This window comes from Argentina silus, assembly GCF_951799395.1.
Source record: "Argentina silus genome assembly, chromosome: Y".
NCBI classification, from domain to species: domain Eukaryota; kingdom Metazoa; phylum Chordata; class Actinopteri; order Argentiniformes; family Argentinidae; genus Argentina; species Argentina silus.
This window is the reverse complement of record NC_139654.1, coordinates 163715-177500: the sequence shown is the minus strand read 5'-3', so window position 1 is coordinate 177500 and position 13786 is coordinate 163715. Positions and strand designations below refer to the sequence as shown.

General features: G+C 46.8%; 2 protein-coding genes across 2 annotated transcripts in view; one reads left to right on the top strand and one right to left on the bottom strand.

Annotated features, from left to right (window-relative positions):
• The window catches only part of LOC310823685 (uncharacterized protein), a 131859-nt gene that overhangs the window by 74488 nt on the left and 43585 nt on the right, over window positions 1-13786 (bottom strand).
• On the top strand, window positions 5106-8114 carry LOC310823583 (BMP-binding endothelial regulator protein-like; the record flags this gene model as incomplete). The annotated part of the gene is made up of 3 exons (XM_083696470.1): window positions 5106-5157; window positions 7107-7618; window positions 7846-8114. 3 exons carry the CDS (start codon window positions 5106-5108, stop codon window positions 8086-8088), a joined length of 807 nt encoding a protein of 268 aa, XP_083552596.1. The 3' UTR covers window positions 8089-8114.

Sequence of the window (13786 nt, the reverse complement as noted above, 5' to 3'; positions counted from 1 at the left end):
TCGTAAAGGAAAAGAAAATGTCGGAAAGGGACGGGATATGGTGGGTTACCTAGCAACGAGGGGGTGGGGAGAGTGTGTGGTTTGAAGGAGTTTCATAAAAAAATGTTTTCAATTTTTTTTCGTAAAATATGAACGGTGGAGGGAAAAGGGGGGGGGGTTGCCCAGCAACGAGGAGGTGGGTTTGAAGAGCCTAACTACATGTTTCTACTAACATAGACTAACTACATGTTTCTACTAGCCCTAGGGTTAGGGTCAGGGTTTAGGGTTAGGGTCAGGGTTAGGGTTAGAGTTAGAGTTAGGGTTAGGGTCAGGGTCAGGGTCAGGGGTTAGGGTCAGGGTTAGGGTTAGAGTTAGAGTTAGGGTTAGGGTCAGGGTCAGGGGTTAGGGTCAGGGTCAGGGTTAGGGTTAGAGTTAGGGTCAGGGTCAGGGTCAGGGTTAGGGTTAGAGTTAGGGTCAGGGTCAGGGTCAGGTGTTAGGGTCAGGGTCAGAGTTAGAGTTCGAGTTAGGGTCAGGGTCAGGGTTAGGGTTAGAGTTAGAGTTAGGGTTAGGGTCAGGGTCAGGGTCAGGGGTTAGGGTCAGGGTTAGGGTTAGAGTCAGGGTTAGGGTTAGGGTTAGAGTTAGAGTTAGGGTTAGGGTTAGAGTTAGGGTCAGGGTCAGGGTTAACTCGTCTCCTAGGCCTGTCTGCACATTTGGGTTGTCATGACGTTGCTAAGGGAAGTGTTAACACTGGAAAGAAAACGTCCCCTTTGGTTTACACTGATGTTCTATTATACTAATGTTCTATTATACTAAGATTATATTACACTGATGTTCTATTACACTGTTCTATTACATAAATGTTCTATTATACTGATGTTCTATTATACTAATGTTCTATTTCACTGATGTTCTATTATACTAATGTTCTATTACACTAATGTTCTATTATACTAATGTTTTATTACACTAATGTTTTATTATACTAATGTTCTATTATACTAATGTTGCTGTTGCTGTATGTAATGTCACTGAGAGATAGATAGATTGTGCGTCAACAATAGGAATGTAGAATAGTTAGAATATTCTGTACGTGTCGCTCCAGCCACATTCTTCACAGTTTAGGGTTAGGGTTCACCCTAAGCTGCCACTTAACTAAAACCTTCAGGCTGTTTTTGCAAAAGAAAATACCATTTTAAAGGTCAGGTTGTATGATGACGGTTTAGTGACAACGAGGAATTCTTGCTCATGCGTAGGCTGAACAATGAGTTTCACCAGTCACAACTGCTTCACTCAGTGTTAGGTTAGGGGGTTAGGGGGTTAGGGGTTAAGGTTAGGGTTAGGGGTTTTGGTTAGGGTTAGGGGTTAGGGTTAGGGTTGGGGTTACGGTTAGGGTTGGGGTTAGGGTTGGGGATAGGGTTAGGGTTAGGGTAAGGGTTAGGGTTAGGGTTGGGGTTAAGGTTACGGTTACGGTTGGCGTTAGGGTTGGGGATAGGGTTAGGGTAAGGGTAAGGGTTAGGGTTGGGGTTAGGGTTAGGGATAGGGTTGGGGTTAAGGTTACGGTTACGGTTGGGGTTAGGGTTGGGGTTAGGGTAAGGGTTAGGGTCAGGGTCAGGGTCAGGGTTAGAGTTAGGGTTAGGGTTAGAGTTAGAGTTAGAGTCAGGGTCAGGGTTAGAGTCAGAGTTAGAGTTAGAGTCTGGGTCAGGGTCAGAGTTAGAGTTAGAGTTAGAGTTAGAGTTAGAGTTAGAGTTAGGGTTAGAGTTAGGGTTAGGGTTAGGGTCAGAGTCAGGGTCAGAGTTAGAGTCAGGGTTAGAGTCAGGGTTAGGGTTAGGGTTAGAGTTAGAGTTAGGGTTAGGGTTAGAGTTAGGGTCAGGGTCAGAGTTAGAGTTAGAGTTAGGGTTAGGGTTAGAGTTAGGGTTAGGGTCAGAGTCAGGGTCAGAGTTAGAGTTAGGGTTAGGGTCAGGGTTAGGGTTAGGGTCAGGGTCAGAGTTAGAGTTAGAGTTAGGGTTAGGGTTAGAGTTAGGGTTAGGGTCAGAGTCAGGGTCAGAGTTAGAGTTAGGGTTAGGGTCAGGGTTAGGGTTAGGGTTAGAGTTAGAGTCAAGGTCAGAGTCAGAGTTAGGGTCAGGGTTAACTCGTCTCCTAGGCCTGTCTGCACATTTGGGTTGTCATGACGTTGCTAAGGGAAGTGTTAACACTGGAAAGAAAACGTCCCCTTTGGTTTCCACTGATGTTCTATTATACTAATGTTCTATTATACTAATATTCTATTATACTAATGTTCTATTACACTGATGTTCTATTACACTAATGTTCTATTATACTAATGTTTTATTATACTAATGTTCTATTACACTAATGTTCTATTATACTAAGATTATATTACACTGATGTTCTATTACATAAATGTTCTATTACACTAATGTTTTATTACACTAATGTTTTATTATACTAATGTTTTATTATACTAATGTTCTATTATACTAATGTTGCTGTTGCTGTATGTACTGTCACTGAGAGATAGATAGATTGTGCGTCAACAATAGGAATGTAGAATAGTGAGAATATTCTATACGTGTCGCTCCAGCCACATTCTTTACAGGTTAGGGTTAGGGTGCACCCTAAGCTGCCACTTAACTAAAACCTTCAGGCTGTTTTTGCAAAAGAAAATACCATTTTAAAGGTCAGGTTGTATGATACCGGTTTAGTGACAACGAGGAATTCTTGCTCATGCGTAGGCTGAACAATGAGTTTCACCAGTCACAACTGCTTCACTCAGTATTAGGTTAGGGGGTTAGGGGTTAAGGTTAGGGTTAGGGGTTAGGGTTAGGGGTTAAGGTTAGGGTTAGGGTTGGGGTTAAGGTTACGGTTGGGGTTAGGGTTGGGGATAGGGTAAGGGTTAGGGTTAGGGTAAGGGTTGGGGTTGGGGTTAAGGTTATGGTTTGGGTTAGGGTTGGGGATAGGGTTAGGGTAAGGGTTAGGGTTGAGGATAGGGTTAGGGTAAGGGTTAGGGTTAGGGTTAGGGTAAGGGTTAGGGTCCATCACAGAAATGATTGTAGAAATGATTGGAAACTCAAGACTGCCATGACATGCATGTTCTTTACAAGTGTATGTAAACTTCTGACCACAACTGTATCTATCTACTTATCTATCTATCTGTCTGTCTGTCTATCTATCTGTCTATCTATCTGTCATGTAAACCATGAACCATAGTTTAAGACTGTAGCCAAGAACATGAACCATAGTGTAACAGTCACTATTGCTTCACTCACTATTACCCATACTGGCTAACCTCTTCTTTGTTTTGGGTTAAAGGCTCACTTTTATCTTCTAGGAATCTTGGTTTTATCAAATTAAAGCTGAGAATCTCTACTTTAACCTTGTAGTAATTGTTTGATTTCAAATGTAAACTGTTGGAGTACAGAGCTAAAAGAAGACAAAATGCTTCCTCTTTCCAATACTTATGGAGGGCACTGTAGTACTGACATTGATCCCAGTGCCTGCATGTGCGTCAACAATAGGAATGTAGAATAGTTAGAATATTCTATACGTGTCGCTCCAGCCACATTCTTTACAGGTTAGGATGCACCCTAAGCTGCCACTTAACTAAAACCTTCAGGCTGTTTTTGCAAAAGAAAATACCATTTTAAAGGTCAGGTCGTACCGGAGAAGGGGCGTGACATGGGAGTGTTTGGGGACATTGAACACCTGACGAGCGGCTCCTCCCCCCTCCTCTCCTCACCTATAAGAGACAACAACAGATGGGTTGAGCCTCACTCTCTCTGAGAAGATCTCCGGAGGTATGGTGCCTACACTGTGTGTGTGTGTGTGTGTGTGTGTGTGTGTGTGTGTGTGTGTGTGTGTGTGTATTGTATTGTATTGTTTGTTAGGAGACTGCGTTAAATATCATACAGGTACAAGTCATCTTTCAGTAACTGACTGTCATGTGTTGGATGAAGTAGTTTTGATGTGGTAACGACTTTTTCAAATTAGCTTTAGTTTGACAAACTGTATTTCTATCAAGGGCTTTAGTGTAGTTCTACTTCTTCCTTTGTAAAGTAAATGGTAATTTAATAGTCATTTCGGGTTAGTTGATTTTCAGAGTAGCTTCTCCAACACTGTACATCACATTCTAATGTTAAGTCATGTTTATTATTCTGTGTTTGCGATGGCTCAGCTCATTTTGATTTGGAATAGTTTTGGAATAATAAGCCAAACAGCCCAGTGTTTCTCCAATCCATGTAATTGTTTGATTTCAAATGTAAACTGTTGGAGTACAGAGCTAAAAGAAGACAAAATGCTTCCTCTTTCCAATACTTATGGAGGGCACTGTAGTACTGACATTGATCCCAGTGCCTGCATGTGCGTCAACAATAGGAATGTAGAATAGTTAGAATATTCTATACGTGTCGCTCCAGCCACATTCTTTACAGGTTATGGTTCACCCTAAGCTGCCACTTAACTAAAACCTTCAGGCTGTTTTTGCAAAAGAAAATACAATTTTATTGGTAAATCTTGGTGTGTGTATGTGTGTCTGTGTGTGTGTGTGTGTGTGTGTGTGTGTGTGTGTCTGTGTGTGTGTGTGTGTGTGTGTGTGTGTGTGTCTGTCTGTGTGTGTGTGTGTGTGTGTGTGTCTGTATGTGTGTGTGTGTGTGTGTGTGTGTGTGTGTGTGTGTTTGTGTGTGTGTGTGTATTGAATTGTATTGTTTGTTAGGAGACTGCGTTAAATATCATACAGGTACAAGTCATCTTTCAGTAACTGACTGTCATGTGTTGGATGAAGTAGTTTTGATGTGGTAACGACTTTTTCAAATTAGCTTTAGTTTGACAAACTGTATTTCTATCAAGGGCTTTAGTGTAGTTCTACTTCTTCCTTTGTAAAGTAAATGGTAATTTAATAGTCATTTCGGGTTAGTTGATTTTCAGAGTAGCTTCTCCAACACTGTACATCACATTCTAATGTTAAGTCATGTTTATTATTCTGTGTTTGTGATGGCTCAGCTCATTTAGATTTGGAATAGTTTTGGACTAATAAGCCAAACAGCCCAGTGTTTCTCCAATCCATGTTGTCACTGAGACAGACTCTCTCCCCTGCAGCTCTGCTTCCACCTTCACTGTCAAACTCCACCAACATGGGCTCAGCTCCGCTGGTTCTGCCGCTCCTGGTTCTGCTCACCTGTGCAGGTAAGTCACATAGTGTTCCCTCTGTCTGTCTGTCTGTCTGTTTGTCTGTCTGTCTGTCTGTCATATTGTCACATACATTCCATTCTCCCATTCTCCCGTCAAACGTCACCAGAATTGCTTGTTGGTCACTAGGTTGGTTACCAACCTCTCTCTGTCTCTCTCTCTCTCTCTCTCTCTCTCTCCCTTTGTCTCAGGTGCAGCCTGGGCAGAAGACCATACCATATTTTTCAGCTCATGTCCAATCAAATTCTTTGGAAAGATTTATACTAAGGCCACTGTGAGTCAAAATCAAAGTCACCTCCATCAAAGCTGTTATTATGACATCATTATATATATCATCATTAAATATCATATAGTGACATCATGTTCTCTCATTCCTCCCACATCAGTACAGTACCGACAATTTCACTCTGTGTTTTGGTGAGAGGCCCAGTGCAGGATGGGGAGACTGCATTCTGGGGCCACAGATTCCTCGTATGTCGCTATATCCAATATATATCCTAGCGAAAACAACTACTTCAATGGGATACTATACACAACACAACATTCCTGGCAGCACAGAATACAATGATCGAGAAAGTACTTGCGTGGTGTATCACAGGAATGGAAAAGTAATTACTCCTCTTCTACACAGACATCAAACACATGAAACTGTTCTACACACAACTATGAAACTGTTCTAAACACAACTATGAAACTGTTCTAAACACAACTATGAAACTGTTCTAAAAACGACTGTATATTAAGAAATGTATTTCTCATGAATCACCTGAGCCCAGGCTCACGCTGTCTTCCTGGTCCTTCTCAGGTCATGATGAGCTTCAGGGTTCTCAAAGACGGAAACACCTTTCTACAATATGTAGTTTACGACAAGTCATTGACCGGCGTAAGTATATTATTTGTATATTGTTTATTGTATATTAAAACATTCCAAAAGGCTGTGTCATCCATCATATGGAAGGTACCTGTCAGGAACTGCTGTGGAGCCTTTTCTCAGGGTGTCATAGCAACACCATGTTTCAAGCAGCTTTGACAAACACATTTAATAACAATTAGAATTGATCAAATTTAAGGAATAGAAAATATGTTAGGATGGGCTCATTGTAATGCATGGAAGGAATGAGGAATTTTATCAAACACGTGTTTCTACCTCCACCAGCCCCCCCTGGTCCAGTCCTATGTGGTCTCCATAGTGATGGGTTGATTGTCTTTACTCTTGATAGGATATTGGGTATACCACTGAAGGAGGGGACATCATAAAGAGGATCCCGATGTCTGCATCTATGTCCCAATTCAATTATTTCGGCCTGGTTGGCTGTGATACAGGTAATTTCAACAGATCTAACATCCTGGTAGACAGTTCTCTGGTGTGGGCGGGGCCTGGTAGACAGCTCTCTGGTGTGGGCGGGGCCTGGTAGACAGCTCTCTGGTGTGGGCGGGGCCTGGTAGACAGCTCTCTGGTGTGGGCGGGGCCTGGTAGACAGCTCTATGATGTGGGCGGGGCCTGGTAGACAGCTCTCTGGTGTGGGCGGGGCCTGGTAGACAGCTCTCTGGTGTGGGCGGGGCCTGGTAGACAGCTCTCTGGTGTGGGCGGGGCCTGGTAGACAGTTTTCTGGTGTGGGCGGGGCCTGGTAGACAGCTCTCTGGTGTGGGCGGGGCCTGGTTGACAGCTCTCTGGTGTGGGCGGGGCCTGGTAGACAGTTCTCTGGTGTGGGCGGGGCCTGGTAGACATCTCTCTGGTGTGGGCGGGGCTTGGGAGACAGCTCTCTGGTGTGGGTGGGGCCTGGTAGACAGCTCTCTGGTGTGGGCGGGGCCTGGTTGACAGCTCTCTGGTGTGGGCGGGGCCTGGTAGACAGTTTTCTGGTGTGGGTGGGGCCTGGTAGACAGCTCTCTGGTGTGGGCGGGGCCTGGTAGACAGCTCTCTGGTGTGGGCGGGGCCTGGTAGACAGCTCTCTGGTGTGGGCGGGGCCTGGTAGACAGTTCTCTGGTGTGGGCGGGGCCTGGTAGACAGCTCTCTGGTGTGGGCGGGGCCTGGTTAGGTGACCTATCTTTGTCTCTGTGCCCCGCAGGGACGTCTCGCCTCATTTTCGGTCAGAAATTCACCAATCCACAAAACCCCTGTGACACCATCAGCTGTGGTGTCAAAGGTCTCTCAACGCTGGGATGCAGCGAAGCTGAAACCTGTTCTGAAGCTGGATGTGTTCCCAAAATCAATGTGTGCGTTGTCACGGGCGACCCTCACTTCATCACATTTGACGGGAAACGTATCCAAAGCCAGGACCGATGCTCCTACAACGTCCTCGCCATCAACAGCTCCGTTACAGACGCTGGTTTCAAAGTGGCGACCATCCCCGGGAGCCGCAGGAGCATCAACAAGTCCTTTGTTGACAAAGTGCACGTGGATCTAAAAGTGGGCGTCGATCAAGCCAGCGTCGTCCTGGGCCAGGGAAGGAAAGTCTGGGTAAGTTGGGCCACCATCACAATCACTCCCCCTACATACATGTGTGTGTGTGTGTGTGTGTGTGTGTGTGTGTGTGTGTGTATGTGTGTGTGTGTGTGAGAGTGAGAGTGAGAGTGAGATTGAGAGTGAGAGTGAGTGTGTGTGTGTGTGTGTGTGTGTGTGTGTGTGTGTGTGTGTGTGTAACTGGGCAGATTCACCATATCTCCCTGCCTGGTCCTTGGCTGTAGGTGAACGGAACGAAGGTGAACGTGTCCACGACCGTTGAGGTGGCCTCTGGCGTGTCTGTCAATAGTAGTGACAGGATGGTGGTCGTCCGTCTCAGCATGTACAACACCACCCTCGAGTACAACGGCTACACCCTGGCCATTCGGAAGGTCGGAGTTCGTCCGCTGGATGGCGTCTGTTCGCACGGTGCTTCCAGCGGGGACCCGGCGAAGTGGAAGAACAGCAACTACGGTTCAACAAGGTAAATGTTGTCAGGTTATGATGGAGTAGCAATCCAGGACACACACACACACACACACACACACACACACACACACACACACAGTCCTGAGTGATGTACTCACCCCCACTTCCAAGTGATATATCCTCGAACCCCGGGCCATGTTGCTCCTGTGTGTGTGTGTGTGTGTGTGTGTTGCTCCTCCACAGCTGTGCTGCCAACATAACAACTGACATGAGAGCCAACTGCACTGAGAAGGTCAACCAGCTGTGTGGCGTCATGGCCAATAGCAGCGGCCCCTTCGCCGCCTGCCATAACTCCACCCCCCCAGGGCCGTACGTGGAGGCCTGCGTGTTTGACCTGTGCCGCCACGGCCCGGTGGACCGCACCCTCTGCTCCTCCATGGAGGCCTACGCCATGGCCTGCCTGCTCTCTGACGGACAGCTGGACAAGTGGAGGACGCAGGCCAACTGTCGTAAGTCACATTCTCAATGTTTCCTCTCGATGCATCCATTCTGTTTGGGTCGCCTGTGTGTGTGTGTGTGTGTGTGTGTGTGTGCGGTAGGGTGTGTGTGTGTATGTGTGGTATGGGGTGTGTGTGTGTGTGTGTGTGTGTGTGCGGTAGGGGGTGTGTGATTTCTAATGTTACTCTGTCTGCTTATCAAACCCTTCTCTCTCTCTCTCCTCCTCCTCCTCCTTCTCCCCTCCTCCTCCTCCTCCCCCTCCTCCCCTCCACCTCCTCCTTCCCCCTCCCCTCCACCTCCTCCTCCCCCTCCTTACCTCCACCTCCCCCCCTCCCCTCCACCTCCTCCTCCTCCCCTCCTCCTCCTCCACCTCCCCCTCCTCCTCCTCCCCTCCTCCTCCTCCCCCTCCCTCAGCATCCAGAGACCCCTGCCTGGACATGGACTGTGCTGACCATGAGTTCTGTGGGGAGAGGAACGGTGAATCTGTCTGCCTCTGTCGCCGTAGTTACCTGGACTCTGTCAAGGAGAGGGGTCCTTTTGGTATGTGCATGATCCCCAACCCTGTGTGACCACTCTACTAAATGTGTTTGAACAGTGTGTGTGTGTGTGTGTGTTTTCTTGATTACCTGTATGTGTATATGTGTGTGTGTGTTTTCTTGATTAACCTCTCTCTGTGTATGTGTGTGTGTGTGTGTGTGTGTGTGTGTGTGTGTGTGTGTGTGTGTGTGTGTGCACGCCTCTCTTTAAAGATCCTTTAACAAGCTGCAGTGGGAGTTCTGCCAGCTTGTCTCTGGAACGCTGTCGTCTGGTTGAGGCAGACTTTGATTACAAGACTCTGCACCTCAACGACCCAAGCTGCATCGGGGTGTTAGAGAACGGCGTTGTGGTGTACCGCTTCGACTACAACAACCACAGCTGCGGCACTCTGGTCACGGTACCAAAACACACATCAAACATCCATAGATGTCCCAGCAAGGCTGGGGTTCTACCCATGGGTTCTGGCCAGGCTGGGGTTCTAACCAGGCTGGGGTTCTAATCAGGGGTTCTAGCCAGGCTGGGGTTCTAACCAGGCTGGGGTTCTAGCCAGGCTGGGGTTCTAACCAGGCTGGGGTTCTAACCAGGGGTTCTAGCCAGGCTGGGGTTCTAACCAGGCTGGGGTTCTAGTCAGGCTGGGGTTCTAACCAGGCTGGGGTTCTAGCCAGGTTGGGGTTCTAACCAGGCTGGGATTCTAGCCAGGCTGGGGTTCTAGCCAGGCTGGAGTTCTAACCAGGCTGGGGTTCAGTGAGTGAAGCCCCTCCCTCCCCTCTCCACAGTCCAACAACACTCACATCATCTACAAGAACTCCGTCCAGAGGAACCACAACTCCTCCATGGCCATCCACCGCATGGAGACCAACCTGGACTTCTCTTGCGCCTATATCAAGAAAATCTTCCTGGCCATCAAGGTAAAAAAAGACAGGTGTGTATGTGTGTGTGTGTGTGTGTGTGTGTGTGTGTGAGGTCACCCAGGCCATTCACTGTGGTAATACATGTGTAATGTGATGCACATTACCGGGAGAGAATACCTTCCAGCCAGAGGAGTTCACAGCATTAAAACAAGGTCAAGGTTGGTATCGTCAGTGTTGGGGAAGCGACTCTGAACATCCATTTAACTCAGTTACCAACAACTTTACGAGGCAGGAAGTTGAACTTCACTAAAGCTACTGTTGATGGAAATACAGCTTGTTACTTTGAAAAAACAAACAAACCAGGAAACTACTTCGTCCGACACACTAGGAGGGTTAGCGATAGCATCTGGTCAGAGGGTTATGGGTGAGGCTAGGCTAAGTGTTATCACTAGGAGGGTTAGCGATAGCATCTGGTCAGAGGGTTATGGGTGAGGCTAGGCTAAGTGTTATCACTAGGAGAGTTAGCGATAGCGTCTGGTCAGAGGGTTATGGGTGAGGCTAGGCTAAGTGTTATCACTAGGAGAGTTAGCGATAGCGTCTGGTCAGAGGGTTATGGGTGAGGCTAGGCTACGTGTTATCACTAGGAGGGTTAGCGATAGCATCTGGTCAGAGGGTTATGGGTGAGGCTAGGCTAAGTGTTATCACTAGGAGGGTTAGCGATAGCGTCTGGTCAGAGGGTTATGGGTGAGGCTAGGCTACGTGTTATCACTAGGAGGGTTAGCGATAGCGTCTGGTCAGAGGGTTATGGGTGAGGCTAGGCTAAGTGTTATCACTAGGAGAGTTAGCGATAGCGTCTGGTCAGAGGGTTATGGGTGAGGCTAGGCTACGTGTTATCACTAGGAGAGTTAGCGATAGCGTCTGGTCAGAGGGTTATGGGTGAGGCTAGGCTAAGTGTTATCACTAGGAGGGTTAGCGATAGCGTCTGGTCAGAGGGTTATGGGTGAGGCTAGGCTAAGTGTTATCACTAGGAGAGTTAGCGATAGCGTCTGGTCAGAGGGTTATGGGTGAGGCTAGGCTAAGTGTTATCACTAGGAGGGTTAGCGATAGCGTCTGGTCAGAGGGTTATGGGTGAGGCTAGGCTAAGTGTTATCACTAGGAGAGTTAGCGATAGCGTTGCAGTCAAACTGGACACGCTGCCCATGAGAACCAGATCCTCATCCACACTCCGAGCCATGGACTGATAGTTTTACTGTTGGTATTTGGAGAGTTTGAGGTTTGTTGACTGTGTGTGTTGGTTCATTTGTTGAAACTCACCAGCTCTGTGAGCAAGAACCTGTCCTCTGGAGAATGGAACTACAAACTCACCATGGCAGCCTTCTACGACGCCGAGTTCAGCCAGACCCTCAACGACTCAGCAGCCGTCCGATTGGACCAGAAGCTCTACCTGTCCCTAAACACCACCGGATTGGACAGCAAGATCGTCATGGTGACTGACGCCTGCTGGGCCACGCCTGAAAGCTCCTCAAATGCTACTGTGCGCTGGGACATCATCAAGGAAGGGTGAGACACACACACACACACACACACACACACACACACACACACTGTCAGACACATAGATGGGTACACATTGGCTGCTCTGACACATGTGTCCTGTGTGTCCATGTCCCAGGTGTGCCAACCCTGCCGACAGCACGGTGAACATTCTGACCAACGGTGACTCCTCCGCCACCCGCTTCTCCTTCAGAATGTTCCAGTTCTCTGGCAAATCCTCGGACGTGTTCCTGCACTGCAACATCCACCTGTGTGTGCTGAAGAACGGGAACTGTGCCCCGGTAGGCCAGGAGCCATCACTCCTCACACACACACACACACACACAGACACAGTGTCCTCTCACTGACTGTCTCTCTCCCACAGACATGTTCCGGGGTGAAGAATAGAAGGAGACGGCGATCTCTGCAGCAGCACAGCCACAGCTTCATCACCATGGCGATGAGCGCCATCAATTAGGTAAGAGTGTGTTAGATAGCTGTTAAACACATCAGCTCACCGCATCATATGATACAGCAGTCTGCAGCTCTGTTACACATGCCCGTCTGAATCCTGGTTGTGTGTGTCGGTCCTCAGGTTGCCTTTGTGTTGAATGAAGTGACACGTTGTCATTCTGGAAGGTGTCCTGTCCAGGACTGTAGCCGCTTGACCTCTGACCCGGAGGCAGTTCTGGAGCCAGGATGTCCCTGACCTTCGCCTGACCCTGACCAAGAGCCGCGTCCTAATAGGGTAGAAGATGTGTGGTCCAATCCGCTCTCTGCTCCATCTAGTGGACAAACCTGTCTGTAAACTGCCTCATCTTTAATACACTGTTTAACAGACTGTGTTTACCATACTGTGTTTAGAAGACCGTGTTTACCCGACCACACTCTCTATCCGTTGTTAAAGGTAGACTCAGCGATATGACGTAACCTGTGAATATTGGCAGAGATCGTTGAAGCCTAAGGCAAGACAATTCCCTCGCCAGCCCGTTTGTCACATGGCCATCTGCCACTGCCGTGCTCGTGCACCAATGGAATCCATCATTAGTGAAACGTCCGTTGCTCGGATGAATCTGAAACATCGCTGAAGTCAACCAACGTCCCGCGTTGACGTCATATCGCTGAGTCTACCTTTAACTGAATCTTATATCGGTGTCTGGGATTTCTGAAGGGATGCTTTTCTGTGTCTGTGTTCTTTGTGTCGATCAATCAGGGTGGGAAATATGTATATGAACATGCAACGCAACAGTGGCCTTCATGTTTGCAGTGAAAGTTTGAGAGTATCGATTGGAAGATGAAGAAATGGATTGACTTTCAAAGAGTAGGAAGTAAAATGCAGAAGGAGACTTTGATTGGATGCTAACTGGTATTGAATGAAGGTTGCTGTTATGATGTGAAGTTTATGATGATGGTGTGAGGGTTGACAAGACATTATTATAATAATAGTAGCTGGTTTAATGTAAGCACTAATCTATCAATCATGGGGGCAGGCAAGTTAAATCCAAACTTGAATTTGCACATTGAATGTCTGAGAATACATACTAAAATATGAAGGAATGTTTGGCATTGAAAGAATATGAACTAAGTAAGAATATTTGGTGTTTAAGAACATTTTAAATTAAGTTTGAGATGTCAAAAGAATGAGGTCACCCGGTAAAAAGGCATCATCAGGAAGAGAATACTATTCCATTGTTTGCTTCGGACAATGAAGATTTAGATTTAAGTAAAAAGGCAAGTGATTGAATGTTTTAATGATAATGCTTAAAAACCTACTGCTAAGAGTAATAGTCTGATATATATATATATATATATATGATAACTGTGTGTTAATCAGTAATTCAGAACAGTAAAAGACCGTTCTGACTATATGTGTAACTTTAACCAACATGTGGAAGCCTGTTTGTGTTAAGGTTAGGGTTAGGTTAGGTTAAGGTTAGGTTAAGGTTAGGTTAGGTTAGGTTAGGTTAGGTTAGGTTAGGTTAGGTTAGGTTAAGGTTAGGTTAGGTTAGGTTAGGTTAGGTTAGGGTGGTGTTGTGGTGTTGTGTATCTGAGTTCCCTGAAGCACCCGGCCGGCCAGCAGGCCAAGTGGACCAGCTCAAACTCAAGTCATTTTCTCTTCTCTCTGTTGTCTGTAATAAAGGCTTTATAAAGGGAACTCCTGCTGTCATCTCCATTAATCAAAATGTACTACAGGTTTATTTTACAACAATATGACTTGTTGAACGGACTTTGCAGCAAGGATAGACGTTTGTAATTCCACCTGAGAAAAAAAAAGCTATTCTATTCTACGAGTTCAGGCATATGGGCAAACTACACATGAACGTTACTAACTAGCACA